Source organism: Dermatophagoides pteronyssinus, unplaced genomic scaffold (assembly GCF_027571235.1).
Source record: "Dermatophagoides pteronyssinus isolate colony J.1.1.1.1 unplaced genomic scaffold, Derpt_VIB-CSIC_2022.12 sq0021, whole genome shotgun sequence".
NCBI classification, from domain to species: domain Eukaryota; kingdom Metazoa; phylum Arthropoda; class Arachnida; order Sarcoptiformes; family Pyroglyphidae; genus Dermatophagoides; species Dermatophagoides pteronyssinus.
This window is the reverse complement of record NW_027461545.1, coordinates 75,032-102,494: the sequence shown is the minus strand read 5'-3', so window position 1 is coordinate 102,494 and position 27,463 is coordinate 75,032. Positions and strand designations below refer to the sequence as shown.

The 27,463-nt window shown below is 30.3% G+C and overlaps 6 protein-coding genes across 8 annotated transcripts; 1 reads left to right on the top strand and 5 right to left on the bottom strand.

Annotated features, from left to right (window-relative positions):
• Window positions 1–3,186: 3,186 nt before the first annotated feature.
• Window positions 3,187–13,712, bottom strand: LOC113796963 (NPC intracellular cholesterol transporter 1-like). Its single transcript, XM_075822879.1, is given in 11 exon segments — window positions 3,187–4,353; window positions 4,426–4,539; window positions 4,610–4,986; window positions 5,087–5,269; window positions 5,321–5,445; window positions 5,508–6,743; window positions 6,809–7,620; window positions 7,622–8,151; window positions 8,205–8,961; window positions 9,818–10,217; window positions 13,457–13,712. Coding segments are annotated over 10 exon segments (4,797 nt in total). The 5' UTR covers window positions 10,001–10,217; window positions 13,457–13,712; the 3' UTR covers window positions 3,187–3,873.
• A 2,275-nt stretch (window positions 13,713–15,987) lies between these two features.
• LOC113796977 (molybdopterin synthase sulfur carrier subunit-like) lies at window positions 15,988–16,451 on the bottom strand. Its single transcript, XM_027347279.2, has one exon. It carries the CDS (start codon window positions 16,348–16,350, stop codon window positions 16,012–16,014), a length of 339 nt encoding a protein of 112 aa, XP_027203080.1. The 5' UTR covers window positions 16,351–16,451; the 3' UTR covers window positions 15,988–16,011.
• Window positions 16,452–16,564: 113 nt separating this feature from the next.
• Window positions 16,565–20,778, bottom strand: vtd (RAD21 cohesin complex component verthandi). Its single transcript, XM_027347272.2, has 5 exons — window positions 20,157–20,778; window positions 19,381–19,672; window positions 17,522–19,318; window positions 17,307–17,462; window positions 16,565–17,239 (listed from the first exon to the last, which is right to left on the bottom strand). Exons 2-5 carry the CDS (start codon window positions 19,522–19,524, stop codon window positions 17,093–17,095), a joined length of 2,244 nt encoding a protein of 747 aa, XP_027203073.2. The 5' UTR covers window positions 19,525–19,672; window positions 20,157–20,778; the 3' UTR covers window positions 16,565–17,092.
• Window positions 20,779–21,794: 1,016 nt separating this feature from the next.
• LOC113796979 (small ubiquitin-related modifier-like) lies at window positions 21,795–24,602 on the top strand. Of its 2 annotated transcripts, none has more exons than XM_075822897.1 (2): window positions 21,795–24,234; window positions 24,312–24,602. In XM_075822897.1, exon 1 carries the CDS (start codon window positions 21,795–21,797, stop codon window positions 22,092–22,094), a length of 300 nt encoding a protein of 99 aa, XP_075679012.1. In that variant the 3' UTR covers window positions 22,095–24,234; window positions 24,312–24,602. The 2 variants fall into 2 exon arrangements, with proteins under 2 accessions (XP_075679012.1, XP_027203081.2); XM_027347280.2 differs by having other exon boundaries at window positions 23,971–24,234.
• Window positions 22,368–23,633, bottom strand: LOC113796975 (epidermal retinol dehydrogenase 2-like). Its single transcript, XM_027347277.2, has 4 exons — window positions 23,267–23,633; window positions 23,011–23,212; window positions 22,672–22,950; window positions 22,368–22,601 (listed from the first exon to the last, which is right to left on the bottom strand). Exons 1-4 carry the CDS (start codon window positions 23,631–23,633, stop codon window positions 22,535–22,537), a joined length of 915 nt encoding a protein of 304 aa, XP_027203078.1. The 3' UTR covers window positions 22,368–22,534.
• Window positions 24,603–24,612: 10 nt separating the features above from the next.
• Flo1 (flotillin-1) lies at window positions 24,613–27,446 on the bottom strand. Of its 2 annotated transcripts, none has more exons than XM_027347274.2 (5): window positions 27,123–27,446; window positions 26,090–27,059; window positions 25,803–26,033; window positions 25,651–25,715; window positions 24,613–25,473 (listed from the first exon to the last, which is right to left on the bottom strand). In XM_027347274.2, exons 1-5 carry the CDS (start codon window positions 27,254–27,256, stop codon window positions 25,368–25,370), a joined length of 1,506 nt encoding a protein of 501 aa, XP_027203075.1. In that variant the 5' UTR covers window positions 27,257–27,446; the 3' UTR covers window positions 24,613–25,367. The 2 variants fall into 2 exon arrangements, with proteins under 2 accessions (XP_027203075.1, XP_075679004.1); XM_075822889.1 differs by having other exon boundaries at window positions 25,799–26,033; window positions 27,123–27,444.
• Window positions 27,447–27,463: the final 17 nt, after the last annotated feature.

Below are 27,463 nucleotides of genomic sequence, written 5' to 3'. Positions count from 1 at the left end.
TACTGCTGCCACAATCGACAAATCGACAACCACATTAATGATTTTTATTATCATTATCATGCGAATGATGATGATGATGATAATGATTTTAATGGACAATCACGAGAATATGGTGTATATAATTTGTTCTATTGTTTATGGAGAAATAACAACAAATGACCATTACATACATGCATACATGCACTACTGAAAAAAAACCGGAAAGAATCAAGAATCATGCATTAACTATTCCATTCTTTATATTCAAATTAAATCGAATCACATTATATAATCATAAAATCAAGAAATTCAGAAAAAAAATTCTTTGAGAATGATGAGATTTTTTTTTCATTTGGAGATAAAAACATTTTCTATAGAAACGTGACCAACGAGAACATATTGCGTGTTCGATAATCATCGAATCAATCAGCAACAACAACAACCAAAAAAACGTGAATCTTTCAATTTATGTTTTCATTGAGTTATCCTGACTTTTTTTTGGCTAGCGAAAACAAAATCAATCAATCCGAGAAATATCATTGGAAAACAATTTTTGTTTCTCATTTCGCGCATCTCGAGCATTTAAATCGATTTTCTGTGTAAAATATTTGTACAATGAAAAAAATAAAGAAAACAAAAAGCATTAAATTTGTCAAACAGCGAAAAAATTGCCCGGAGAATATTGTTAAGAATATTCTTGTCCAATCAATTCATCGTTCAATAATAATAATGACGATCATTTAGAATTGTTGTTATTGTTGGTGGTGTTCTTTTATCTAATAATATGAATGGCAAGAATTTGAAATGAATCCAAGGATTAAAATGAAAGAAATTTCTTGTTCTTTTTCTTGTTTTGTCTCTATTTTTCGTCCCACTGAATTATTTTTTTTGATCCTTTTTTTTCTTATTTGTTTGGTTCTGTTTTTGGAACCATAATCTTATCGCAGAGGGGAGATGGGAGACAAAAACATTTCGAAAATAGAATCGTTATCGATAGAATTACAAATTATATAATCACCAAAAAACAAAAACGAAAAATTGTGCTAAATACATTTAGTAGGGCAAATTCGAAACAAATGGGTGAAATAGAAAATGATTTATCCAACGTTTTTTGTTTTGTTTGTTTGTTTGGGAGAGAAATGAAAATGAAGTTGATCAAACATATAATTCTAATTGAATGGAGAAATAACTTTGAATTTCTAATTGAAAATCATAATAATAGCAAAAAATGAAATCATCATCCGTTGCCAAAAACAAACAAAAACAAAACAAAAATGAACTCAATATGTTTTGAATTGGGTGTTGACCCGAACTTTGGTTATAGAAAGGCTAAACAGAATTTATCCAGTACAAAATGCAGAATAAACAACAGAATCGATTCGAATAGAATAATAATATTCATTTGTCATTGACAAAATGGGCAGGGGCAATAAATTAGGTTATTGTTATATTTATTCTCATATTTTCAAACTGGCATAGTATTGATATTGGGGAAAAATAATAATGAGAGCAAATTATCGCCTTCAATTTTAATGCTCCTTTCAACAATAATAACGCCCGAAAACCCCACAAAAAAATAAATAATTTTCCAATGATGATCCACAACTATATTGGAATGATTTTACTCTGAAAAAACTAATATCATATACATAGAGAGATAAAATAAAAATCATTAAAAATTAATTTGAAAATTAACTATGTAATTACATTACAGTTTGTTATAGATAAATAGATTTTGTAGAAAGGAAGAAAAAAACCAAACGTTAACTATCGCATCACGTACGATTTTCTCGAATATTCTCTCTTTCTTTTTCTTCCAGTCAATATTCTGGCTGTGTGTTTTTATTATTGTTAGGCTATAATATTAATGATTATTATGGCCATCATCAAATAAGAAAAAAAGGGTGAACGAAAAAAATCACTTGGCACCAATCCCCGATCATCATCACATTATAATAAACAAGATAATTTTCATCCCTGGCAGAAAAGAATCGTTCAATTTCATGAAATCAATAAAATGACAAGCAAAATCAATTTTGATTCGATGATAGGATTTTATGTTTGAAAAAGAGAATCTTTTACTTTTGACGCATTTCCACTATGGCAGACTATTTTTATTTTCCATTTCGACGACGGTTATCGAATGAAAATGTCAATCCAGAGCCATCACCACCAAATAACATTTCAAAAAATACGGTCAGAATAAATATTTACATTTTTTTCTGTTTAACGGTTTCAGATTTCCAAAAATTAATCCAAAAATAGAAATTTGGCTAAATAGTCAAATGGAAAAAGACAAAACAAAATAAAAAGCTCTAAGCTTTGCAGCTAAGCTAAACAAAACAACAACAAAAATTGAATTTTGAGTCGGCGATTCAACCGAAACAACCAAATCAAAGATAACAGATGAAAATCGGTCAATGCAAAATGTCAAATGAATTTATTATTTATTGATGTTTTAATTCAAGGAGAAAAAAAATTTCCAAAATGCAAATTTGGCTAAACGAAAAAGGATCAAATTTCTGTGAAACAAACGCATTTAACAACGAAAAAAATCTATTTTAAATCGTAGAAAATCGGATGATGGGAATTTATTTTGTGAATGGGGATAAACAAGAACCGACACTTGAAAAATTTTGGTAAAAATAACAAAACTGAGAGAAAAAAATTAATCAATCAATTTTAATCAATAACTAATTTGTACGGAACATTGATTGATCACAATACAATCAAATTATACAACAACTTTGAAATTTTCATGTTTTCAAATTTTTGTTTGATAAAAATAGATTATATAAATCAATGATAAGGAATTGAACCAAAAATACTGAAAGAATTTTTTTTTGCTCGGAAATATATCATTATTTAAAAACCAGACAAAGAAGCAGAAAAGTTTAAAAGTAAAGTAAAGTTTCTTTTACTTTACTTTCAGTATCAAAAAAATGAGACATTTTGAAGAATTTTTTTTCATTTTATTTATACATTCGCATCACACTGAATAAGAATTGAAAAGAATTGAAACAGAACGAACAGAAAAGAAAATGAATGAGATTTTTGTGCAGTTTTTTTTCCAACAGAAAAAAAAGTTTTCCAATAAATTTATTGTGTGATGCATGAGATGTGTGTCTGTGTGTTATGGATTAAAAACTTGAAAGAAAAAGCATTGGTGGAAGGCGAGAAAAAGAAAGAAGAAAAACATTTGACGAATTGAACTTTTAACTCTGTGAAATGGTCAGTGTTTATTATTATTATTAATATTTTCTCCGAAAAATTCAATTGAAAATGAAAATTCAACTTTTTCCTGAAAAAAGTTTTGAGATTCACGTTCATCAATTGAAGAGAGGTGATGGAAAGTGTGTGTGGCAATTATCAAAATGATAAATCTTTTCGTTCAATAAAGTTGTGTGTTTGTTTGGAATAATGTATGTGTGAAAAACAATAATCAAAAAAATGAATTGAATTCATAGATTCTATAGACATAGAAAAATAATACAGCAAAAATGAATGAATGAAAAGACCAGGCAAAACAAAAAAATAAAAATACAAGTTCAAAAATAATGATAATAATTTTTTCGAATTTACAATATATTTTTAAAAGCAAGATAATAATAATATATTCTTTAATTGAAAAATTAAAAAAAATGTTTTGAAAATATAAATATTGATAATGATAATCAGAATTAGAAAATCACAGATTTTTCATAGAATATGAATTTGCCGAATGATAAATGATGAGATGAATTGTTTCAAACGTGGCTGATTGACTGACTAATTGAACTAATCCTAATGGAAATGTTTAATTTAAGAAAAAACCATTCCAATCTAGCACTTGAAATGTATTTTTTGATGGGATGGCACTTGCTTCATTTTCAAAAAAGTAAAGATTTTTTGAACTTAAAAATGGCAATTTTTCATTGATTGTTGTTGTTGTTGCATATCAACAGTAGTTGTTATTAATTCTGAATGTCGATATTGTTGTTCAGCTGATACTGCATTTGTCGATTCTGTTGATGAATTGGATATTCTTCTTTGCTGCTGTTCTTGATTAGCTTTCAATGTATGTGTTGGTGATGATGTTGATGATGATGATGCGGAAGATGAAGCGGATGATGAATATGTTAATACACAATTTTTATCATTACGAAATGGAAATGATGAATGATGATGCTTATTGAAATTATTTAAAAATAAACGTTGTTTATTGATTGACGGACCTAATACCGATAACAATACCGGTAAAAATATCAGGCTATGTAATGTACCAAATAATATGATACCCAAATACATTCGGAAATAAAATACCCGAAATATTTTTGATTTAGCGAACGCTAAAATCAAAATACCACAATCAGTTAATGTAATTCCGGATAAAATCTGTTCAATTTGAATGTTGAAATAAAAAAAGATTTTGAAGAAACTTTTCATAAAAAAATTCAAGATACATACTGAACTGCCCATTTTTTCCAAACTTTCTTTTGCACGTTGTATACGTGTCGGTGCCGAACAAATTGAATAACAACGTACCAAATGTGAACAAAATTCAACGGAAATACCAACACCCTATATTGTTTTTGGGAAAAATGGCAAATTAAATTTGAAAGCCAAATGCAAAATTCGAGAAAAAACTCACAACAACTAAATTGACTAATGATATTGCATTCAATGATATTTCCCACCAATACATCATTGCCATTAAATCGACAATAATCATTAGTATGGTAACGGCAACAATCAATGCGGAATAAAAATCCAAACCCAAAAATAAATATGTAACAATAAATATAGCCAGAATCGATATGCCTAAACTTTTGATTGTATCAGGCCACATTGTTAGATATTGTTCATAGAAAACATCCACTACACTATATGGACGAACAACAGCCTGGGTACCGGTTGCATTTTGCAGTTTTTCCGTCAACATATCAGCAATTTCTCTTGATGAACGTAATGATTCATAAAAATCTTCCGATGTTTTCAGCACGCTTCGATAAACTGATAAATAGGTTGCTGTTTGGAAATGAAATTAAGAAAATTAAATTTTAAAAATTAAAAAAAAATTATCAGTTCAGATCGGTTTGTTTCGATGAAAATGAAAAACGAAGCATACTTGAAATTTCGATATTATATTGATCTTCTAACCATTCATAACGAACAGCATCATCAAATTGGCCAAGACCGGCTTTAGCACAATCCGAATCCGGTGCCTGATGTAAAAAGAATGGTGCATAACGAATGAAATCTGATCCACTTGGCCAACTTTCTTTTGTCCAGCACATTTTACAATCGGAACCTTTTGAAAAACCAAATTAATTTTAAAAAATCCATAAAACAGAAAACTTACGATCATCAAGACTGCATTGTTCATCATGTGTTTGATTATAGGATTTTTTATAACAACAATTTGAACTTTCCAAATATTCAAAATAGCTATCGATCCATGATACGGGTTTGGTTTGTATATAAGTCCTGAAAATTCAATTAAAACAAAAATCAATAATAATTCATCAATAATGTGTTTTTTCACTTACACATTTGGTCGTTTTGACAGCATTCCCAGTATTGACGGTAGTGAATTTGGATCACATTTATTCTGTGTACATAGGATACGTTGAACTTTTGGATCTGAATAATTTAATCCTTCAGTAATCATAAAATAAGCTGGAGGTCCAGTAACAAAATATTTTTGATAAAAATTAAAATAATTTATCATATAAGAATCTTCAGGCATTGTAAGGTCTTGTTCCAGACCGATATGTATTTTATCCAGAACGGCAAACGATGAACAAAACCATGCACCAAATATTAACAGAATTATCATACGAACTTTATCACGTAATAGTGCTTCGGAATAAAAATCTTTAAATAACAAATATAGAACACTTTCTTTCGAGAAATTATCCAATTCATGACGCTTTTTCGATTGTTTTATACACCAAACAATATCCAAACGATGATCCAATTGACGCTTGGTATCCAATGTAAATAAGCCAAGAAAACAAGTCATTTGTAGAAAAAAATTTATTATCAATGCAACTGCAGCATATAATGCAAACATTCGCACGGCAGGCATTTCGGTCAGTGTTCCAATGAAAAAACATGCACTCATCGATAATGATGACAGTAACATACTTGGTGCAATTTCACCAACAACTCTTCCGATTTGATCGACTAATGTTTCCGATTCTTTACGTTTATCACGTTGAAATGATTGTACCAATATGAATATATTATCAACACCCACAGCCAAAACTAAAAATGGTATCACTTCAACAATAATCAACGTTGCTGGGATGTTGAAATAAAAAAATAAACCTAATGATGCTAAAACTGATAGCAATACGACGGCAACGCCAACAAATCCTAATGTAAATCTTGCTGTCATTAGAATTGTTGAACATTTGTCCAGATCACCAAGTGCTAATAAGATATAGATAAACATTATCAGATAACTAACAGCAACTGTTACAATATCCGATTGACTTTGCCGATCTAATTCATCTTCAACTGAACGTTCAGCTTTATAAGCCAAGTTCAATAGATTATATTTATTTGTTTTGGTTACATTTTCCAATAACATTAGGAATTCTTTTTCCCATAAATTTGCCGGAATATTTTCCTTCGGATCATTATGATTGACAACAGGTACGGTTATAATCAATGCTTTTGCTTCTAAATATTGATCATTTTCAAATCCACCCAATGCAACGCCTGGATATGGCAATGGTATATCATTTTTACCAAAACATTTTGGATTCATTCCATTTCTAATTGGACAAAAACGAGAGAGAAAATGTAACAAAATCAACTTGAAAAACCAATAACAACTTACTCAACACAATTCTGTATACGACGAATATAATCAGGTCTTCGAATTTGTTCAACATTCTGACCAAAATAAGTAAAAATACTTTGCATGGCACAAGAAACACTTAGTGGTTTATAGCAAATATCTTCTAAATGTATTGTTTGATTTTGGCCATTTTTTCGGTCAAAATATTTAGCTGTTAAATGTTTAATATTATCATAGAGATCAAATGCTTGTAACATGAATTGTTGTTCAAATGCTGGACCAAATTCAATGAGCGCATTACCATCATAATTTGTATAATTTGCCATTGTAAATGGTTGTAGGTTTTTTGGTTCAATAATCACTTGTTCGATTCGATAAAACTTCCAAAATTTTTCATTGAAATATTCCATATCATTACGTGCTTGACTACCGGCCGGCACCCATAGATCAACCGGATCGGTCGTCACTCGATAATGTGTAAAAACACCTGCAGCCAGATACAAACTAATCACAATCGAACCGATTATTATTGACCATGGATTACGGGCAACAAATACACCCCATGATCGAAAAATTTGTTCAAAAAATTGTTCCAAACGTATTCCCAATGCTAGATTGACCGTATGCAAATGTTCCAATGGTTGCATAATACCCATCTGATTACATGGATTAATACGATCAACAAATTTATCAGATTCTAATTCCGGTGTTCCGGCTGCCGATCTTGATGTTGATGATGATGATGAACCAAGATATGTTTCTTCTTGTTGGTGCGGTTGTGAATTTTCCACTTTTTCACCATCAACACTGAATTCGGTTTCAGAAACTAAAAAAATGAGAGAAAAATTAGTCAAGAAAAAACAAATGCCAACAGAAAAATAACTAACCATCATAGGATGATTTTTCTCTGGTGTTAAATATTAGAAAATAAACCAAAACAACAATAACAATAAATATATATAAAAATAGACCAAATGTTGCACAACCACTTAATTTATAAATAGTGAACGATGAGGAATATTCTTGCAAATTAATAAAACGTGAAAGTCTAGATAGAAGACTGTTCAATTGTTGTTGTCCTTTTGACTCCAAACAAGCGGAACATTCTTGACAAGGACAAATAGCATCCGATGGCATACCAGGTGGAATTGAATTACAAGGTATAATTGGAGGATTCATTGGTTCAAATACACTTTGATTATTGACCAATATTTTTTCAACATCATCGGTAAATTTATAATTAATTTGAATCGGTGCATAACCACCATTATCAGCTGAAATACCCAAAAATGAGATCCATCGTTCACCATTACAATGTTTCGATCCATGACTACCACACATTAAATCCAATGCATAAAGCCCCGCAGATAAACCTTGAACATCTGTGAAGGAAATCGATAAATAGAAATCAATCAAATTATCGATAAAAACTTACTTTTACAAGATTCATAAAGACCATCGGCAAAATTTTTATTGATAAAATGCGTCATTTCACGTATCTTTTCATACGATTGATTAGCAATCATGACTGATTCAGTTTTATCGACACGTAAAAATTTATTCTGATTTGGTGAACAAACAAAGTTACAAAATAAACGGCGAAAATTGTAAAAACAAGATGGACATCGGCTAATACCCATTTGTTTAGGCATATCATAACTAATACGAAGTTCATGTAATCCTTTCATATTACAGCAAAGTTTGGGTGATTCACCTGGTTGAAGATTTTCCAAAAATTCTGGACAAACATCACGTATTAAATTAAGCTCTTCAATTGTTTCAAATGATTCTGGTCTAGTATTACGTGCACAAGGTATATCAACATCACCAGTAAAACCCCCTTTTCCACAAGACATACGACTATCTGATACACAATAGCCATTTTCATGATCTTCCAATGTTGGTTCGATTTCCGGATGAATAACAATAAATTTTTCCACATCAATATCATCAATATCATTTCCATTGGAATTTTCATAATCATATTCCATTGAATTTTCATCATAATCATTATTGGGGGATAATTTATTTTCTATCGATAATGATGATGAAACTGTATTCATTGAAGTTGTTGTTGTTGCATTATTATTATCAATATTTATTTTCCTAGATGATAATAATGAAGATAATGTTGTCGTCGTTCCATTATTCGAATCGATATGGGTAATATTTTTATTGAATGCAACTGCATTCTAATTTGGTTAAATGAAACAAAAACAATGAATTTGGTTTGTTTGTTTGATTAATTAATTAAACTTATATCAGAAAATAATAATAATGATGTTTATTTTTAGATTATATGTCTGTGTTTGTTTCAACATGAAAAAAACTAAAAATAGATTCAGAAAAAAAGATGATGGCATATTCACGCAATAACAATGTTTTTTGGCAATATTACATATTTATCCGGATAACTAACTGAACTAAATTTGTTTGTTTATTATTCAGAAAAAAAAGACTTTCTCCATGGCTTTTAAAATCATATATTTGCTTCAAGTTCATCCTAATTATCATATGCTAATCTTAGAGAACCAGGAATTGGTGGCTAAACAAAAAAAAACATTGAAATCATCAACATTTTTGAAAGATCAAGATCAACATGTCAAGGACAACGGCAACAACAATTGCATCACATTGTTTATAGAAATCTTATCTTGAATCTATTGAAGAAAGAAAAAAGGATAGATTTTTTCTTATCTAATGAGAATGAGAAATTGAAAGAAAAAAACTCGACAATTGTTATGGTGAAAAAACGTGTTTTTTTTTTTTGCAGCCGAAAACGTAAATGCCATGCCCTAATCAAATAGAATGACATAGAAAAAACTCAATGAAACATTTCACAAAAAAATTTGTAGTTTCTTTCTTCATCACCATCATTTCCCTATTTTAGCGGTGCAATTGAAATTAATTTGTTTCAAGGTTGAAGTCTGTATGTGGATATAACTCATTCTCTCGCTGATTGACAATGTCAATGTCAAAACATCATCACAATGACAACAACCGATTTAGACTAGAAAATCGATCTAATTAATTAATTGATTCATTTACCTGAATGAATATCGATGTAAATAATATCAATAACAATGATGATGATGATAGGAATATTGAACGATATGATGATTTATATAACATCGTAATGGTCATCGATGATGATGATAATGATCGCAGTTGATGATTATCCATTTTGTCGAATGAATGTTGTTTTCGTTGTCGCTGTTTATGATATGCCATTTTTTCGTTTTATTATTGTAGTCGTCGTCAATTGATAATGATGATTGATGACATTCAAACAAACCTAACAAACCAAACTTGATAATAACTTTATTATTTTCATTTTTTTCTGTCCGAATTTACACAATAATCAATCAATCAAATTAGTGTTTGATCTTTGTTTGTTTGATGAATTGTTGTTGCTGTCCTCGTTGTTTGTAATTTGGGTTGGATGGAACTAATAAAATGAATCAGAAAAAATATCACCGAATCAAATTAGTAAAAACAAAATACAATTTTAAAAAATGATGCGGATGATGATAATGATCAAAAGTAGAGAAATAAATGAATTTGTTGAACATCTCATAAGCAACTGTGATGATTAACAAATAAAAGGTCAAAATAGATGGATAATTTCATCTCTTGTTTGCTATTTTTCAAAATTGGTTTGGTTGGTTTGGATGATGCTGAAGATGATGAAGCATCACATCGCATTGCATCAATCAATCAAAATATGAAATGAGTCATATAGACACACACGCACATAGTTTTGAAAGAAAAGAAAAAAATAGAGAAAGTGAATTCAAATTTTGTTTCTCTTTCTCTTTTTCTGTTATTCAGATTTTCTTTCTTTTCTATCTTCATGGTATGATCAATGTGTGAAGTCGCACCATTCATTTATATCTAATGAAAGAGTGTCGTTTTTGAAAATCGATTCAGAAAAAATTCCTGATAATTTAATTCATGATCACGATTCGTTATCGATCGATCAATGTACTATTCGAATCGATAAGTATGTGGAATCGGATATAGGGCATTGTTGAATAATAACTGTTTTTCATCATCATCGGAAAAATAGAATGTATACCATCAATATAATGACATTATGATGGGCTATTGAAATTATGTCATCTTTCTCACATTAAAATATGAATTAAAAGTCCTTTCCCTTAAATTTGGCTCCGAAGAAAAGCAACCTAACCTAACTGAGCTATAAATCATAGTGACAGAAAAAAGGTTAAAACAAGGAAAAAACAATTCATTCATTCATTTTATTAAATTTTTTCGTCTAAAGTAACAAAAAAAATTATCTTAAGTACTTGTATCCACATGGTATTTAAGATATGACAGTTAAGCAAAAAAACAGCTTGTTAAATTTGGCAAAAAAAAAAATAAGAAGAAGAAAAGGGCATCGATCAACATAACACAGTCATTCAAACATCTAAAATTAATGGATAATATTTTTTTGTGAAACAAGTTTCAAAAAAACTCATGAAAAATTATTTAATAATAAAGTCGACCTTGAATTTTGTTTGATAATACTATTTCAATAAATAAACAAGGAAGATTTACAAAAATCAATGACGAATAACAATAATAGATAAAGAAAGAAATAAACAAGGCCAAAAACATAAATGAATGAAATCCAATTATACACACTATGCTACAATGATGATGATGATTATATAATCATATCTTTTTTTAATCAAATTTCATCCATTCAAATCTATCAAATAAATGAATGAAATGTTAAGTTAAAAGGAGAAATCTTGACATGGATCAAAAACATCATTATTATTTGGGAAACAATATTGAGAGAAAACAATCGATGCTGGATCAAATTTCGTTGGATGCATCACACACTGAGATAGCGACATTTATCATATCGATTGATACATAGTATTTGATATGGAGAGAGTCAAATGGAAAAACTAAATAGAAATATGGAACATGTTCAAATTAAATTATCATCCAAATGGGGAACAGGCAAAAACAACAACAACTAAAATATATTTCAAGGTTTTGATGTCAGCTTCCTAGCTTTTTCATCATCACTATGTCAAATAACTTTATAAAAGGATGCTTAATGAAAAAAATGATAACTTTTGTTTATTTTTTTGACAAATTCGGGTTAATTACTAAAAATTAATGAGAAAAACGAAAATCGATTTGATGACCTCGATTTTTGTTGAAATCAGGAGATAAATTTTTTTTGGATTGACGAAAAAAATTTCACATCAAGGTTTTTTCCAATCTGGAACAACTGACAAAAAATCGACACGGACAATTTGAAAAGGAAGACAATGATTGTCTTACCTTATGTTCCAAATTCTGGAAACAGAATCGATCGATCTTGATGAGCAAAGAATTTAGACTAAATTTAGACTGAAGAAATCGATATAAACCAGTAAAACAATTCATTATATCGTGACTCAAGGATCGAGAAAGAGAAATGATTGATTGATTTCAAAATGAAAGCAAAAAGAAAATTCTCGATATAATATTTGTATTGTGTTTGTCACTCATCATACAGAAAATCGATCGATTCGAAAAAGCTAAAAGATTCAAGGATTTGATTCTGATATTCTTTATCGAGCAGAAAAAAAGAAGAAAATCAATTCAAATTCAAGGCAAAGCAATCAACACATTCGATTGATTTTTTCCGTTTTGTTGCCCCTGCTGTTGTCAGCTTGGTTGGTTGATTAAAAAAGAATTAACAAAAAATACAATTAATTAATCAATGGTGGTATCCATAGAGAAATACTTTTCTAGTTGTGTTGTTTCACAGAATTGTCTTTTTGACCTTGCGATTTTATATTGCAATTGGGAAAAATTCTCCAAAGAAATTCTTTTCTTTTTTCAAGGAAAATTCATGATTGCTACCCTCCCCAAAATAATGAGAATTTATTATGATAAATTCCAACAACAACAACATCATTTACATAATAATCATCAATAAAGAATTTCAATAATGAAAAATTGACAAAAGCCATCAGTTTTTCTGTTGTCGCTGTTGAACATCATTATCAAGATATAATTCTGGAATGTTTGTACAAATGAAAAAGTCATCATCATTATTTGACCAGCAGCAAGAAAAAAACTGTTACAATGATGATTTTTCATTTTTATTTATCTAAATTTCAAATTTATAAATTTTTTTCATTTCGTTCCTGTATAATAATCATTTCAACCAACAACAAAAAACTTGAAACATGACTTGGCAGATATTGTAGCAAACAGGCAGAGAAACACACACACAAAACGATCATGTGTGTTTGAAATTTGGGTGTAGCAAAATTTTGGTTTGAAAAAAATAATTCTCATCATCATCATTATAATCATAAATGATTATGATGGCTACACAAAAAATGATAATAATAATAATGTTTTGAATATCAAAAAAATGTCCAATCAATCAATCGAATGGTAAAGGTAGAAAATTCAACAAGAATATATCTTTACAAACATACCTTTAATAATAACAAATAACAAATGATAAACGGAAGAATAAAGAATTTAATAAAATCTATAATTCTAGAATATTCTATAATTTACAATAATGAATATTCACTATGGGAAAAGGAATTTTCAAGCCCATCCCAAAATCAATTCATAATAATTTTGAATAATGAAAAAAACAAAACAAAAAATCAAATTGACTTTGTTCAATGAAAAAAACTAGACAAAGAATTTTACCTTTTTTCACTCAAACGATAAATGAATGTTGATGGCGTCGTTTTCTTTTTTCGGTTGTCGACGGTTTGGATGATGATGATGAATTTGCAGAAAAAAATTCAAATTCAAAAAATCAACAACAAAACAAAACCAGATTAGGAATTGGATTTTTTTTTTGAAAAAATAATCCAATGTGAATGATGATCACAAATACGTCAAACAGCAACTAGCTTTGCTTAGTTAGCTTGAATCGAATCAAATCTGATGTAGCAATGTAAAGAGAGGAAAAATGAAAATACTGAAAATCAAATTTTACCACCAGGATGATGATAATAATTTATGTAATGGTTATGTGTAGGATATGACAAAGACAATGATAATTTATTGAAAAAAAATCTTCTTCAAATGAAGATATTCAATAAATTTTTCTTGAGAAAAAAATGTCTGAAATCCAAGTTTGGTCATTTTTGGTTGAACAACAAAAACAATATTAATAAATACGTTGTTGAAACTTGTTTCCCTTGAAATTGTTCTGTCGTTGTCATTGTTAACGATAATGATTGTATTCTGTTGTTTTATATCATTTCGAATTGAATTTGATATAAAGTACATTCATTGTTGTTGTTTGTCAACACTATTGATGATGATGATCATTTCAAATATTTTTTTCCCAATTAATTGCAATCGATTTCCTTTCAATCAATCAATGAAATTGAAAATAAATAGTAAAGTTATGACGAATGATGTAGGATGTTTGTCATCAACTATACCTAATCAAAAAAACATCAAAAGGAAAAAACCAAAATCAAAATTCAAATTCAATTAGCAAATCAATCAATTAATAATAATAATGATGGTGATCAAAATTTACCTTGTTTCTTTTTCAATTGATTTGAAAAATAAGCTCGATCGATTAAGCTGATGATGATATTTATGAATTATAACAATTATTCATCGATAAACGTTCAAATCAAATCAACAAAATTCACAGTGATCATCTCACATTTTAAAAACAAAAAAATCACATACATGGATAGAAACAAAACAAAACAAAACTTTTCACAATATTTTTCATTTCGCCATTGAAACTATGGTGAATCCAATGGTAAACTGGGCTTTTTTCAATGCTCTCTCTTCGTTTCGCTTTTGAATATTAACCACATAAACACACCACACCACAAACAGAAGATATATTCAAGTTTTGTTATGTTTCGTTCTCTCTGTCTCTCTCCCTCTTGTTCTCCTTTCTAGTTTTGTCTTTTGCTAACAACCACCCGAAAACATTGACAAATTTGATGGAAAAACAAAATTGAAATATGAATTCTGTTGCTGATGCTTTGTGTGGTGATTGGATGTTATGTTATGAATTGAGATGAAAAAGATGATGCGGCTTTTTGATAATGATGATGATGCTCCAATGTTTTTTGACAACATAACCAACCAATCAATTGACAAATAATGTCAAAGATATAATCATTGGTTCGTTTGGTTGTTTTCGATGAAATGATTCAAACAAACAGTAAACACAAACACACAGCATTACAATATCGCAATATTCGCAACTGTTGGCCAAAATCAACAACAAAACAATCGTTGCGCCGAATCCAATTCCATCAACCGAAATAAATAAATAAAATGAAGATTCATTTCAATGATAGGCGAAAAAAATTCTTTAGTGAAATTTCGAGTCATGTTGCCCGAGTTTGCCTGTTTTATTTTGGTGCAATGGCAATGATGATGATGACGCCGGGCGTTCGTTGTTTGTCGTCGTCGAAAAAAATATAGCCAAATTGTTGATGGCAACGATGATGACGCCGACGCCGTAGTTTATCAACAACAACAGAAAAAATATCATTAAATTTTGGCGGCCATCATTGGTGATATATATTCCATTCATACGAAATTGAAAACAACAACAAAAAAACTCGTCGTCGTCGTCGTTGAAGAGTCGACTCTCAAACCTGATGCAGCTTCATAAGTCATCATCATTAACATTAACATTGGATATAATCCGAGAAACGAAAAAGAAAACAAACCCGGTTTTATTTTCTTTTTCATTATATTGGATATCCGATGATGATGATGATGCGGGTAATCATTCGGGTAATCATCATATTCATGATATTCAACATTCCGTTTTATTACCCGTCATAAATTTGAAGAAATTTGAGAATCAATATTGTTTAGTCAAGTTTGTGTAAATACCAGTTTTCTGGCACCATTGAATGGTTAAAATGAAAAATGGTGAAATGAAGTTATGTTATGCAATGTCAATCTATAGATAGGTTTTTTGATGAAAATTCCACATGTTTTTTTGGTCTTCATTCGAAAAAATCAATCGATCAAACGTTTATTTTTTTGGCTTGAAATTTAAATTTTGTTTTTTCCGAAAATAAACAAATCAAATTGAAAACTTTTTCAGGCAAATTTTTTATTCTTGACATCCACGAAAAAAACGAAATGAAAAAATATAAATTTTTCGATAGTTTTTTCTTCACCTAAACAACAAACGACAATGATAGGACAAATTTTGCAACAACAACAAAATACATACCCAAAATGTGAAAAGAGTTCATTCATCCACCCGAAATCGGTGGTATCAATGCAATCGTATCACCGGAATTAATTTCTACCGATTCATTTAACGATAAATATTTTAGATTCAATGCTATAGCGATAGTTTGTTCAATTGGTTGGAGTTGTGGCCACTTTATTTGGCATAAAAATTTTCGTAAATCATATGCTCGTGGCCACGATGATTGCAATGTTAATCGTATTTCACCACCATTATTCGATTGATCATTCGAAGATTCATTGACCCTTGAATGTTGTTGTAATAATAAATCCCTTGCACCGGCAAAAGCTAAAATCGATACTTCAACTTGATTGGGCGTCAAAATCGAATCCATCATCATAATTGCATTTTCAATAAGAAATTATTATTTTTTTGGTCGCTAATAAAACAAAACAAAAAATATTGACATCTGTGATACCATCATCACTATAATCGATAGTATCGAATTGAATGGATTATTTTATTGGAGGAAACACTTTACATTGTACGTTATTTGGGATTAATTTTTAATCAAATTATGATGATGAAATTACAATTGATTAATACAAATAAAGAATTATAAATAATAATTATATTTTCTTTAAAAATCCATAATCAATGTTTTTTAAAAATGATAATAATTATCTGCTGCTTACCAGCTAATGAATAGTGTGTGAATGTATTTACAAAAATTGTATTCCTGTTACAAGTTTTATTCAATTTCAAATAGGATTTGTGCCAATCTAGATAGATGATGTTCAAAAATTTCAATCAATTAATATGAATGATGAGAATATATTCGATGTGGGTGTGTGTGATGCAACAATGTAGCAGCGATAAGAAAAAATTGTCATGTGTCAAATGTCACAATAATAATTATATATTTGTTTGTATGGAATATCATATGATATTGAAGAAAAAATTGTCAATTGAAAATGCAAAAAATGTAATGAGATGATTACGATGATGCGAATGAAATTGTTGCCATTGATTTTCTCGATATAATAATAAAAAATCATATTCGTGTCTTTCTCAGCACAAATAAATAAATATATTCAATATAAAAGAAATGAAAGGAAGATCCATGTTCACCATCAGTTTGATCATGATACTGTTGTCGATACCATATGTTCATCATATTTTAGTCCTTTTGTTATATTCAATTCGGAATATGGCATTTCAGCATTTTGATATAATTCAATGGCCATTTGTTTTTTCAAAACTAATAATGCATAAAATTTTTGTGCAACCTATGTTAACAACAAAAAAAGATTAATCAATTTCACCAACAAAGATTCATTCATTTTGAATACTAACCAATTTTCGTTTATTATTACGAACTAGATTTGTAAATTGTATATGACCATTATCATCCAATTGTACGGCCATATACTTTAGTAATAAATTCGAACGTTTTGTTCGTATACGTTCTTCATATTGATCAATTGTTTCATCTGGTAACATTTCTTCGGCCTGAAATGGAAGAAGTTTTATTTTTGAACAAAATAACAAACATGAGTAAAACAACATACCGGTCCAACAGACATTGGTGCAGCATAGTCAAAAATATCATCCTCTTCTTCTTCATCACGTTCTTCGTCGGATTGTTGATCTTGTGGCAAAAAATTTTTATCAATATGATCCATTTGATAGCTGCCACCATCAACCCCGTGTAAATCATTGGAAGTATGATCACGAAATCCAGGTATTGAACTATTATCATTTAATAAATTACTTGAATCTATTACAGCCGATGTTCTCTCAGCATCAGTTCCAGAATGATTCAACTTATTTAAATCATATTTTGAATTTTCACGTTGCCTTTTATTTGAGATACCAATATCTTTATTTTCCTTGTCTTCCATTTTTTTACGTTTACGTTGTGAGGGTGCGGGTGATTGCATATTTTTCATTGAAATACGTGGTGTTCTTGGTGGTTGTGGTGATTCAGGTTGTTGTTGCTGATAATCATCATTGATTGGTTGTAAAGGATCCATCATCATCATCATCGATGGATCCGAGATACCATCACCATTCAATGTATGATGGCGACCAAATTCATCACCGTCAGCCAAAGGATAAATATTACGTTCATCAAGCAGATCATCTTCTTCGTTCAATTCTTCATAACGATTTGTTATTAAATTTCTTGAATAATAATGAAACAATGCTTTAGCCGAAATGCAACGTTCAGGTAATGTAAACAATTTATCACTTAGACCAGTTTTTTTCCAATTCATTAGCATTTTATTCGGTGGTGCAAGATCTAAATTCGTTACAATATCTGTTGTATCGGATAATTGTGCTTTCATTTCTTCGCCGGATAATGTTTTCACTTCATCAATAACCATGCCAATTTTCTTTCGTCGTTTACGTTTTTTATCCAATACACCTGTCTGTGGGTCGATTGGTTCCAATATCATTGTATTTTGTGATAATTGATTTGCATCTTTTGGATCTACTATTTGATTTGGATCATCATTCGCTATATCATCATTATTATTCAATTGATTTCCCACAATAGTATTATCAGCAATCGAATTGAATGGATCAACATCACCTAATGTAGAATCAGGACTTGATGCACCGCCAAATGAACCGGGCACACCAAAACTTTCTGCATCACTTGCATCCGACATGACTGAATGTGGTCTTTCCGGCTGTTCATGTTGCGATTGGCCACCATTTTCAATGTTGTTCAAAGCGTCTTTATTTCCATCCAAACCATTTTCCATATTCAAATCATTTTTATTTAGATTATCGGGCATTGGCATATTGAATACATCATCTGCATCAACATCATCAACAATACCGACACCAAGTTGGCCACCAAAACCATCATCCAATGCAGGACGATCGAACAGATCGATGTTATTGTTATTTTTCAATGATATGCCACTATCATTCAATGATGTATGATCTAAAGTAGAATCTTTGATATTGATCGATCCGCCACCAATCGAACCAATTTCACTCCAATCGCGAACATCATTCATCATTAATGGATCATCAACATGTATCGAACTAATATCCTCAACCAATGTAATATTGCGAATATTGGCTGTTGTTGTTGGTGTTGTTTCCAAATGTAATTGTGGTTCGGCCATCAAATCAAAATCATTAATAAAATCAAACATTTCGGGCAATGTAATTGCACTGATTGCAGCTTCAGTTTTACCATCCGGTAGATCGACAACACCCGGTCGAAATGCTGATTTAATTTTGAATGCAGCATCTTGACAATCTTGTAGCAGATATAATGCTTTGCGTGAATATATTCGTACAATACCAAGCAACAAATGGGACGATGTTCGTAATGATAATTTTATCTTTTCGGGAAAATCATTTTGAAAAAGTAAGTAAAAATCAATTTTCTCAAAAAAAAACTTACTTTTGGCTGAAGTATTGAATCAACACTTTCGACGATATTTGTTTCAAGAATTTGTGCTTTTGTTATTTTTTTATCCCAATGTGCTGCCAACCAAACACGTGCTAATGGGCCTTTTTTACCCAATACAAATACCGAATAGAACATTTTGTTTGTTTTGTTTTTTCAAAATATAAATATGACTATAATTTTTCTACAATAATCAAAGTTTTTATTTGATTGATTTCATCGGCTCATCGATAATCAATCAATCAATGATGATAATATGATCGTTGAACGTTTAGATGTCGTTTATCTATTTTGAAAAGAAAAAATATTTGGAAAAAAAATTCCATTGAATAAGATTAATTCAAAACAACAAAACGAAAAATAGCAGAAAAAAATTTGCCGCCAAAAATCAAAAAGCCGCGCAAAAAAAAACAAATATTTTTCTCATTTTTACAAGCGGCATAGCTTATCATCAGTATCGAACGAAAAAACGTGTAAAGCACGTAATGAGAAAAATAATGGGCGGTAACATAAACTGCTATTGGTCGAATTCAAAATAACCGCCATTGTTTAATAGCCAAACAAAATCATTTGTGTGAACCGTTGACGTTGTTGGTTGGGGCGACTCAAAATAATCCTAACGAAAGGACCATTCATAAAATCTATGCACAAAAAATATCTCAAGAATTTATTGTTTTTGAATATTCTTTACTTGAATTCTGATAATTTTCATTGGAATAATTAGATAGAGTGGAAACAAATCAAAAATGAAAAGATGATTGTGGACATACCATCAAACAGAAAACGATGATTAAATCTTGAACATCACCAATTTTATCGTTCGTTCAAATTCCGCGAATCGATAATCGAAAATGATGAATGCAACATAACGTTCAATACACACAACACACACATTTAGCTTTTCGAAAAAATTCGACAAACAGATTACAAGATTAACTAAAGGATTAACACACCAATGTTGAACATCAATACACATTCAACAAACAGAATCCGATGATTTTTTGTTTGTTCGGCATAAAAAGAAACTAAATGAATTCATTCAAGTCAGGTGATGATTATTCAATTTCGAGAAAACGAAAAAACAATAGAATAATTCTATTTAAACAAAAATCAAGTGATGCACACACACTATTCTTATTCCAAATTTTGGATGCTGTTGTTGTTGTTTTAAGCAATGAAAAAAACGATTTTTCCAAAATGATGAAAGATGCAATTTTGGCCAAACAAAACACAAATCTTTTTTGAAAAAAATATAATTTTGTTTTAATCCAAAACCGACTACGACGACGATGATCAAATGATAATCAAACAAACATACAAGGATGGCAAGCGGCGCAGTGTGGCGAGCAAACAAACCAAAACGAAAAAAAAATTACAAATTTCCTAAAAAAACCAAAACCCCAAAAAAAAAAAAATAAAAACGACGAGCAATGGAAGCAACGAAAAAAATCAAGAAAAAAAGGCAGGCAGGCAGGCTATACACAGAAAAATCAAAAAAAATGCTCGGTGTTTGATTGTGATAACACTGGAATGATGATGACTGTGGCTCGCCATTTCTCTCGAGGATATCAAACCTGCCTGTTTCTATAGATTTTTATTCTTACAAACGCCATTCCATAGATGGCAACATTGTAGCTATCGTTGGATGGGGTGGATAATAGAAAATGCCTGTATATTTTTTCGTAACACATTTTAATACTGCTTCCACATTGTGTGTATCACTATCATTATTGTAAGTGTAAGGGGTTCTGATTTCAGTTTGTTACTCTTCGAAGAAGAAAAAGAAGTAAAATATGGCGGCATGTTTTAAAAAGTTAGTTACTAAGAGGTACAAAAAAATCGCCCATGCGCAGTTCAACTATTTTTTTAACCCCCGTTTCACAATCCAAAAGCAAAAAATAAAATTAGGATGTTGTTTTTCAAAAAAAAAAAATTAAGTTTTTGTTAAAATTTAATTGATTGAAAATTTAACAAATTAAATAATTGTCTACAGTTGGAAATGATTTTTCGTTTTTTGCCAAAAATATTCCAGAATTTTCCATTTTTCCCCTCTTCCTCTCTCTCTAATGAGTTCAATTTTTTTTTTGAAAAAAACTAACGCACAACTATCGATACCGCTGTTCCAAAGTATCGATTGTTTTTTTTCATTGTGTGTCTGTATGCGTGTGTTTGCTAATTTGCTGTGTTGCTGTGTGTGTTAAACTTTTTCTTCATCATCATCTTGAATGAGTTTCTAATTTTTGTTTTTTTTTGATTTTGTTTTTAATTAAAAAAATCAATATCGAGCTCATATCGAATTGTGACACTTTTTCTTTTTTCTCTCTTGGTTCATCTCGTCGAACAAGCATTTGTTGATTTCCTCTTCCAAATCGAAAAAACCAATACAAACAACAACCAAATCGAATATAATGGCCGAAGACGCAAAGGAAAGTTCACCGGAATATATTAAAATCAAAGTTGTCGGACAGGATACAACTGAATTACATTTTCGTGTAAAAAAAACGACATCATTTTCGAAACTGAAAAAATCCTATAGCGATCGAGTTGGTGTACCATTGTCATCATTACGTTTTCTATTTGATGGCCGCCGAATCGATGATAGTGATACACCACAATCATTGGAAATGGAAGAAGAAGATGTGATAGAAGTGTTTCAGGAACAAACTGGTGGTTCAAATCAACCTCGATCATCATTGATTTTTGTTTGAATCCAATGGACACCAAATCGAAAAGCAGAATTATGAAACAAATTTCTTTTTTCAAATTAAATAAATTGTATTGGCACCATCATCATTTCATCATCTATTAATCATCATTGTTCTTTTCATCGTCATTTACAAATTTCAACAAAAACAAACTGTCATTTTCACACAATTAATCCCTCATACACATACCAATTGTATTCGTTTCGAAACAAAAACAAACATTAATGTTTTCAATTTTGCAAAAACAAAAATCCAAGATTCATCACATTAACCACATTTTGTAAACCATTACAAAACAAGTGAATTGTTTTTCTTTTTATTCTTTTATCATTTCATTTCCATTTTGGCAAAGTTGATACAAGTAAATAATTGATAATAATAATTATAAAAATTCAAGTCTTTTTTAAATTTCGATACTTTGGTCTTTGTTGAGTGGAACATTTTCAATGTTTTCCCACTTGATATGATAAATATTGATCGATAAATGCAAATGCTTTACGTGGAATCATTCTGAATCGATTTTCAAGGGAAAAAATTAAAATTGAAAAATGTATTTTGTTTTTTCTCCAAAAAAACTTACTTTTCAATCAAAATTAACCAATAGGTATATGATGGAATGGTAATCAAGAATGTTGATGATGGATCTGATTTTCGAATAGTATCGATAATTGTTTTGGCAACTTTATCCGGTGATAATATCGGTAATAATGATGAGAATCGGGTTGTTGGATAACGAAACATTCCGGTTGCAATTGTTATCGGACAAACAGTTGTCAGCCGGATTTGTTGATCAAGATTCAATTGTCGTAATTCACAATCAAATGCTGTCATCATTCCAACAACGGCATGTTTTGCAGCGCTTTAGAACATTCGATTCGAAAATGTATCCAAATTTTGAATGAAAAACGAAAAAACTCACCAATAATCAACAAGATTTGCTTTGCCAGATAATCCGCATGCCGACGCAATTGCCACAATATGACCAGTTCCACGATCAATCATACCTGGTAGAAATTGTTTTATCAACCAAAAATGTGCAAAAACATTCACATCAAATGTTCGTCGAATGTCTTTGGCTTCCAATTCAAGAAATGATTTACATTGAACAATTCCAGCATTGTCTATTGGTTGAAACAAATTAGTGAATTCCCATTAATCGATTGATTATGACTTACTGATCAGAATATCAACACGTCCAAAATGTTTAAGAATTTGACCACAACAAAAATCTATATCCGAGCTATCGGACAGGTCACATTCATAACCAATAATATCAGCATTTGGTGATTCAGTTTTCAATCGTTCAATTAATTCATCATTACGATTACGATCGATATCGATTAATGCTAAACGTACGCCACCCAGACGATTTAATCGCAATGCCATTTCTCTACCCAAACCTTGTGCACTACCAGTCAGAACAATAACTTTTCCATAAAAATCTCGGGGTTCATTCTCCGATTCAAACCATGATCGAATAATTTCAAAATAAACAACCAAAAGATTCCAAATTAATAGGAAAAATTCTTTAATTCTCTCCATATTGATGATTATGAACGAAATGAAAATAAAATTTCAATCAAGTAACATTATCATTCGATGATGATGAGGATTTCGAAACTAATCGAACCATTGAAACGGACAAAAGTAGGTTGACGGTGATCGCCACAACATTACTATTGGAAAACTCAAAAAAAAACAGGATAACAAACGAAACTGGCCAAACAAGTTTTAATGTTTAATAAGTAAACCTTTCTTCAAATTAATTCATTCAATAAGATTATCATAAAATAATCTTTTTTTTTATTTTGGTTGATTTTCCTTTTCATTTTACAGTTATGTTTTTTGCTAGAAAAATATAGCATTTATTTTTTACTTGAAATCGAATCGTTAAAACTTTCGATAATTTCAAAAAAAAGTTGCAGGGCAGAAATAAACTTCCCTTTCATTATTGTTAGGCTCATATATTGGGCTATTTTTGTATGATGATGATTTTCAATTAACTCATAGCATAACATCCAGTGAGTGAATGAACAGAAAACCATGGCAAACCATCAACAACAATCGATGAAAATAACTTTGATCATTTGGTTGATTATAATTATTTGTAATAAATCATTATTGATTGATGGCAGCAATGATGGTAATTATCGTGATTGATTGTTATCGTTGTTTTTTCCTAAATCAATTAATTAATTTATTTTTTTTTAATTAATAAAGTTGGCTGGAAAATGGTAAATGGAATTGCAATGTCACCATCATCGAATCAAATGGAACTATTTCGTTCTAATCGTCAATCTAATGATAGCACTGATGATGAACCATGTGATACAACTGTTAATCAATGTATGAATTGGTGTGGTGAAATTGTCAGACGACCAGGAAAATGCCCCAATGGCCAAATGTGTTGTTTATTAATTTATTGATTTGATAAATTGTTATGTTATTGTTGTGTTGTTTTTGTTAAATTGTTGAAAAAATCGATGATAATAAAATTGTTGTTTTTGTTTACATGTTTGCATTTTGTCATTATTATATAGAGGGAGTTCTGTCAAAGAATTGTCGTCTATATAGTCATTATAGTCAAAATTGACTTTGATTTTGGAATTCTTTTTTCGGGAAGGAATGGAGGACACATCATTCGAACAAACAGCACAAAAAAGGACATCTCTCATCTCAAATTGTTTGTCTCAGAAACCAATAAAATGTAAGTTATCAATCGAATTTTTCGTAACATTTTTGTAAATTTTCTTTATGCAAAAAGGGATGATAAAAAACCAAATTCCAATTCCAATCAATCGGATCTACCAAAATCCACATATCAACGTCCAGCTGGTATGCAAAATCTATTCGGCCAAGTGGATGATGTAAAACAAACAATGCATCAAAATATGCAAGACATCATGGAACGTGGTGAAAAATTGAATCAATTAGAAGATACAAGTCGGGAAATGTTATCCGGTGCCGAAAATATGCGTAAAAATGTACGTGGAAAAAAGTGAACAAACAAATGAAAGTTTTACTTTGAAACATTTGCTAAATTAGAAAAAATTAGTTTTGAAAATTCAGTTTTTTTGAAAAAAGGGATCAAAAGAAGAAGAGAAGATTGCACAAAAAATTATAATCCAAAATATATATTTTTCTTTTCGGTTTCCGTGTTTGTTATTTTTTGTTTTTGAATTTAAAAAAAATGATGATGATTGTAAGGTAGTAAGGTAATGATGAAATTGAATAAAATGATGATGATAATATTACATTGAACAATATTTTTCCAAATTACAATGGTCTTGTTGTTGGCGTTGTTGTTGAAAATCGTAACGATGATGTTGATGATAATCCACCGGGTGATGGTGATCGGCTTGTAAATGGATGAAAATAATATCTAATAAAGAATAATAGGGCAAATGAAAAAGGTTTTACAAATGGCATATGATGAAATGATATAACAGAGATAGATCAATAGATAGATAGATAGAGAAACAAAGATAATCAAACACAACGAAAAAACAAAAATCGAAACAAAAAGAAGATTGATTTGATTTAAAATAATGGTTTATACTTGGATGCGGATGTGACTGATGTTTCAGCTCGGCCTTGGAAATGTTGTTGACCTCCATGTTGTTCCTTTTGATTTGCGATAATTTGAAAACAAATACAGAATTAGAATTGTAAAATGTGTCTGAAATTACGTTTTCTATTCTCAATACCTACTGCAGTACTGGCTGATGATGATTGTTGTTGATGAACAACAGCTCCCGAAGTTGCGGCACTGGCAGCGGCAGTTGCTGATGAACTTTGTATCATTGTGGCAATACTTGAATGTATTTTGGTAATAATTTCCAATACTTCACCGGTTATTTTACCGGCACCAATTTCACCACTATTCGATACCATAACAATTTTATTACATTCGGCTAATGGTCCGGCTATTTCAGCGGCAACCTTGAAAAAATGAAAAATGAAGAGAATTCAGTCAATTCATCAAACATGGAACATACCTTTGGCAGTGTATTCAAAATCATTTCGATTTTGGCAGCATTTTCATAATTTTTATATGCATCAGCTTTTTGCGCTAGAATTTCTGCATCAGCTTTAGCTTTAGCATCGATTACTTGTGCTTCAGCATCACCTTTTAATTCGATTGCTTTTGCTTCGGCTTCTGTTTCCATTTGAATACGTTGTTTATTTGCTTCGGCTAATTTTTCCATGCGATAACGTTCAGCATCAGCCGCTTTCATAATGGTGGCTTCTAATTCTTTTTCCCTCCGTTTAATTTCTTCTTTTTGTATTTCGATATCTTGTTTCTTTTCAATAATTTTTATCTGCATTTTTTCATCCATTATTTTCTGCTGTATAATGGCCGTTTGTAATGCTGATGCTAATTCTGCATCAGCTTGTTTCGTATAAATTTCGGCATCATATAATGCTTTTTTCAATTCAAAATCCCTATATGCTTTGGCAATTTCGGTTTTATTCGATAATTCTGCTGTTTGTTTTTCTTCGTTTGCTAAAGCTTCTTTAATTGTTGCATCACGTTGTGCTTGTGCTTCACCAATCCTTGCATCACGTTTCACTTCAGCTGTTCTGGCTTGACCTAATGCCAATAAATATCCTTCTTCATCGCTAATATCTTTGATCGTATACGACACAACTAATAGACCCATATCCACCAAATCGGTTGATGCAACTTCGAATACTTTCTTGGAAAATTTTTTACGATTTTTATAAATTTCTTCAACAGTCATCGATGCCATTATAGCACGTTGATGTCCTTCAAGTGTTTCTCTTGCAACAATCATAATATCTTCATCTGTTTTCCCTAAAAATTGTTCGCATGCTGATCGCAACATATCGGCATTTTGTCCTTGAATTTTTACCTGTGCAATACCTGTAACCGATATTGGTACACCTTGTTGTGTGTAAACACGGGGGCTTTCGATTACCAATGTCATTGTATTTAATGATATTCTTTATTTGATGAAATAAATGCTCAATCATTTCATGCAATCAATAAATCAATTTTATCCAAACCTTTGAACTTTTTGTACACCAGGCCAGACAAATACTCGACCACCGGGTATCATCAATGGACGACGATGACAACAACCAGAAACAATTAATGCCTCATTTGGTCCACAGGTAACAAAACCGGATTTTTTTGCCATTATTCGATTGTCACTCAGATATTCAATATTTCAATTCAATCGACAAACATAATGCAATTTGAGCAAATTTCAATTTCAAATCAAAATAATTTTTGTTACAAACAAAACGGAATATACCATTTTCTGTTGACCATCATGGGTTTTTCTCATTGACTGATTGGTATGATGATGGGAGCGGTGTTATGAAATCGAATGCAAACACATCAC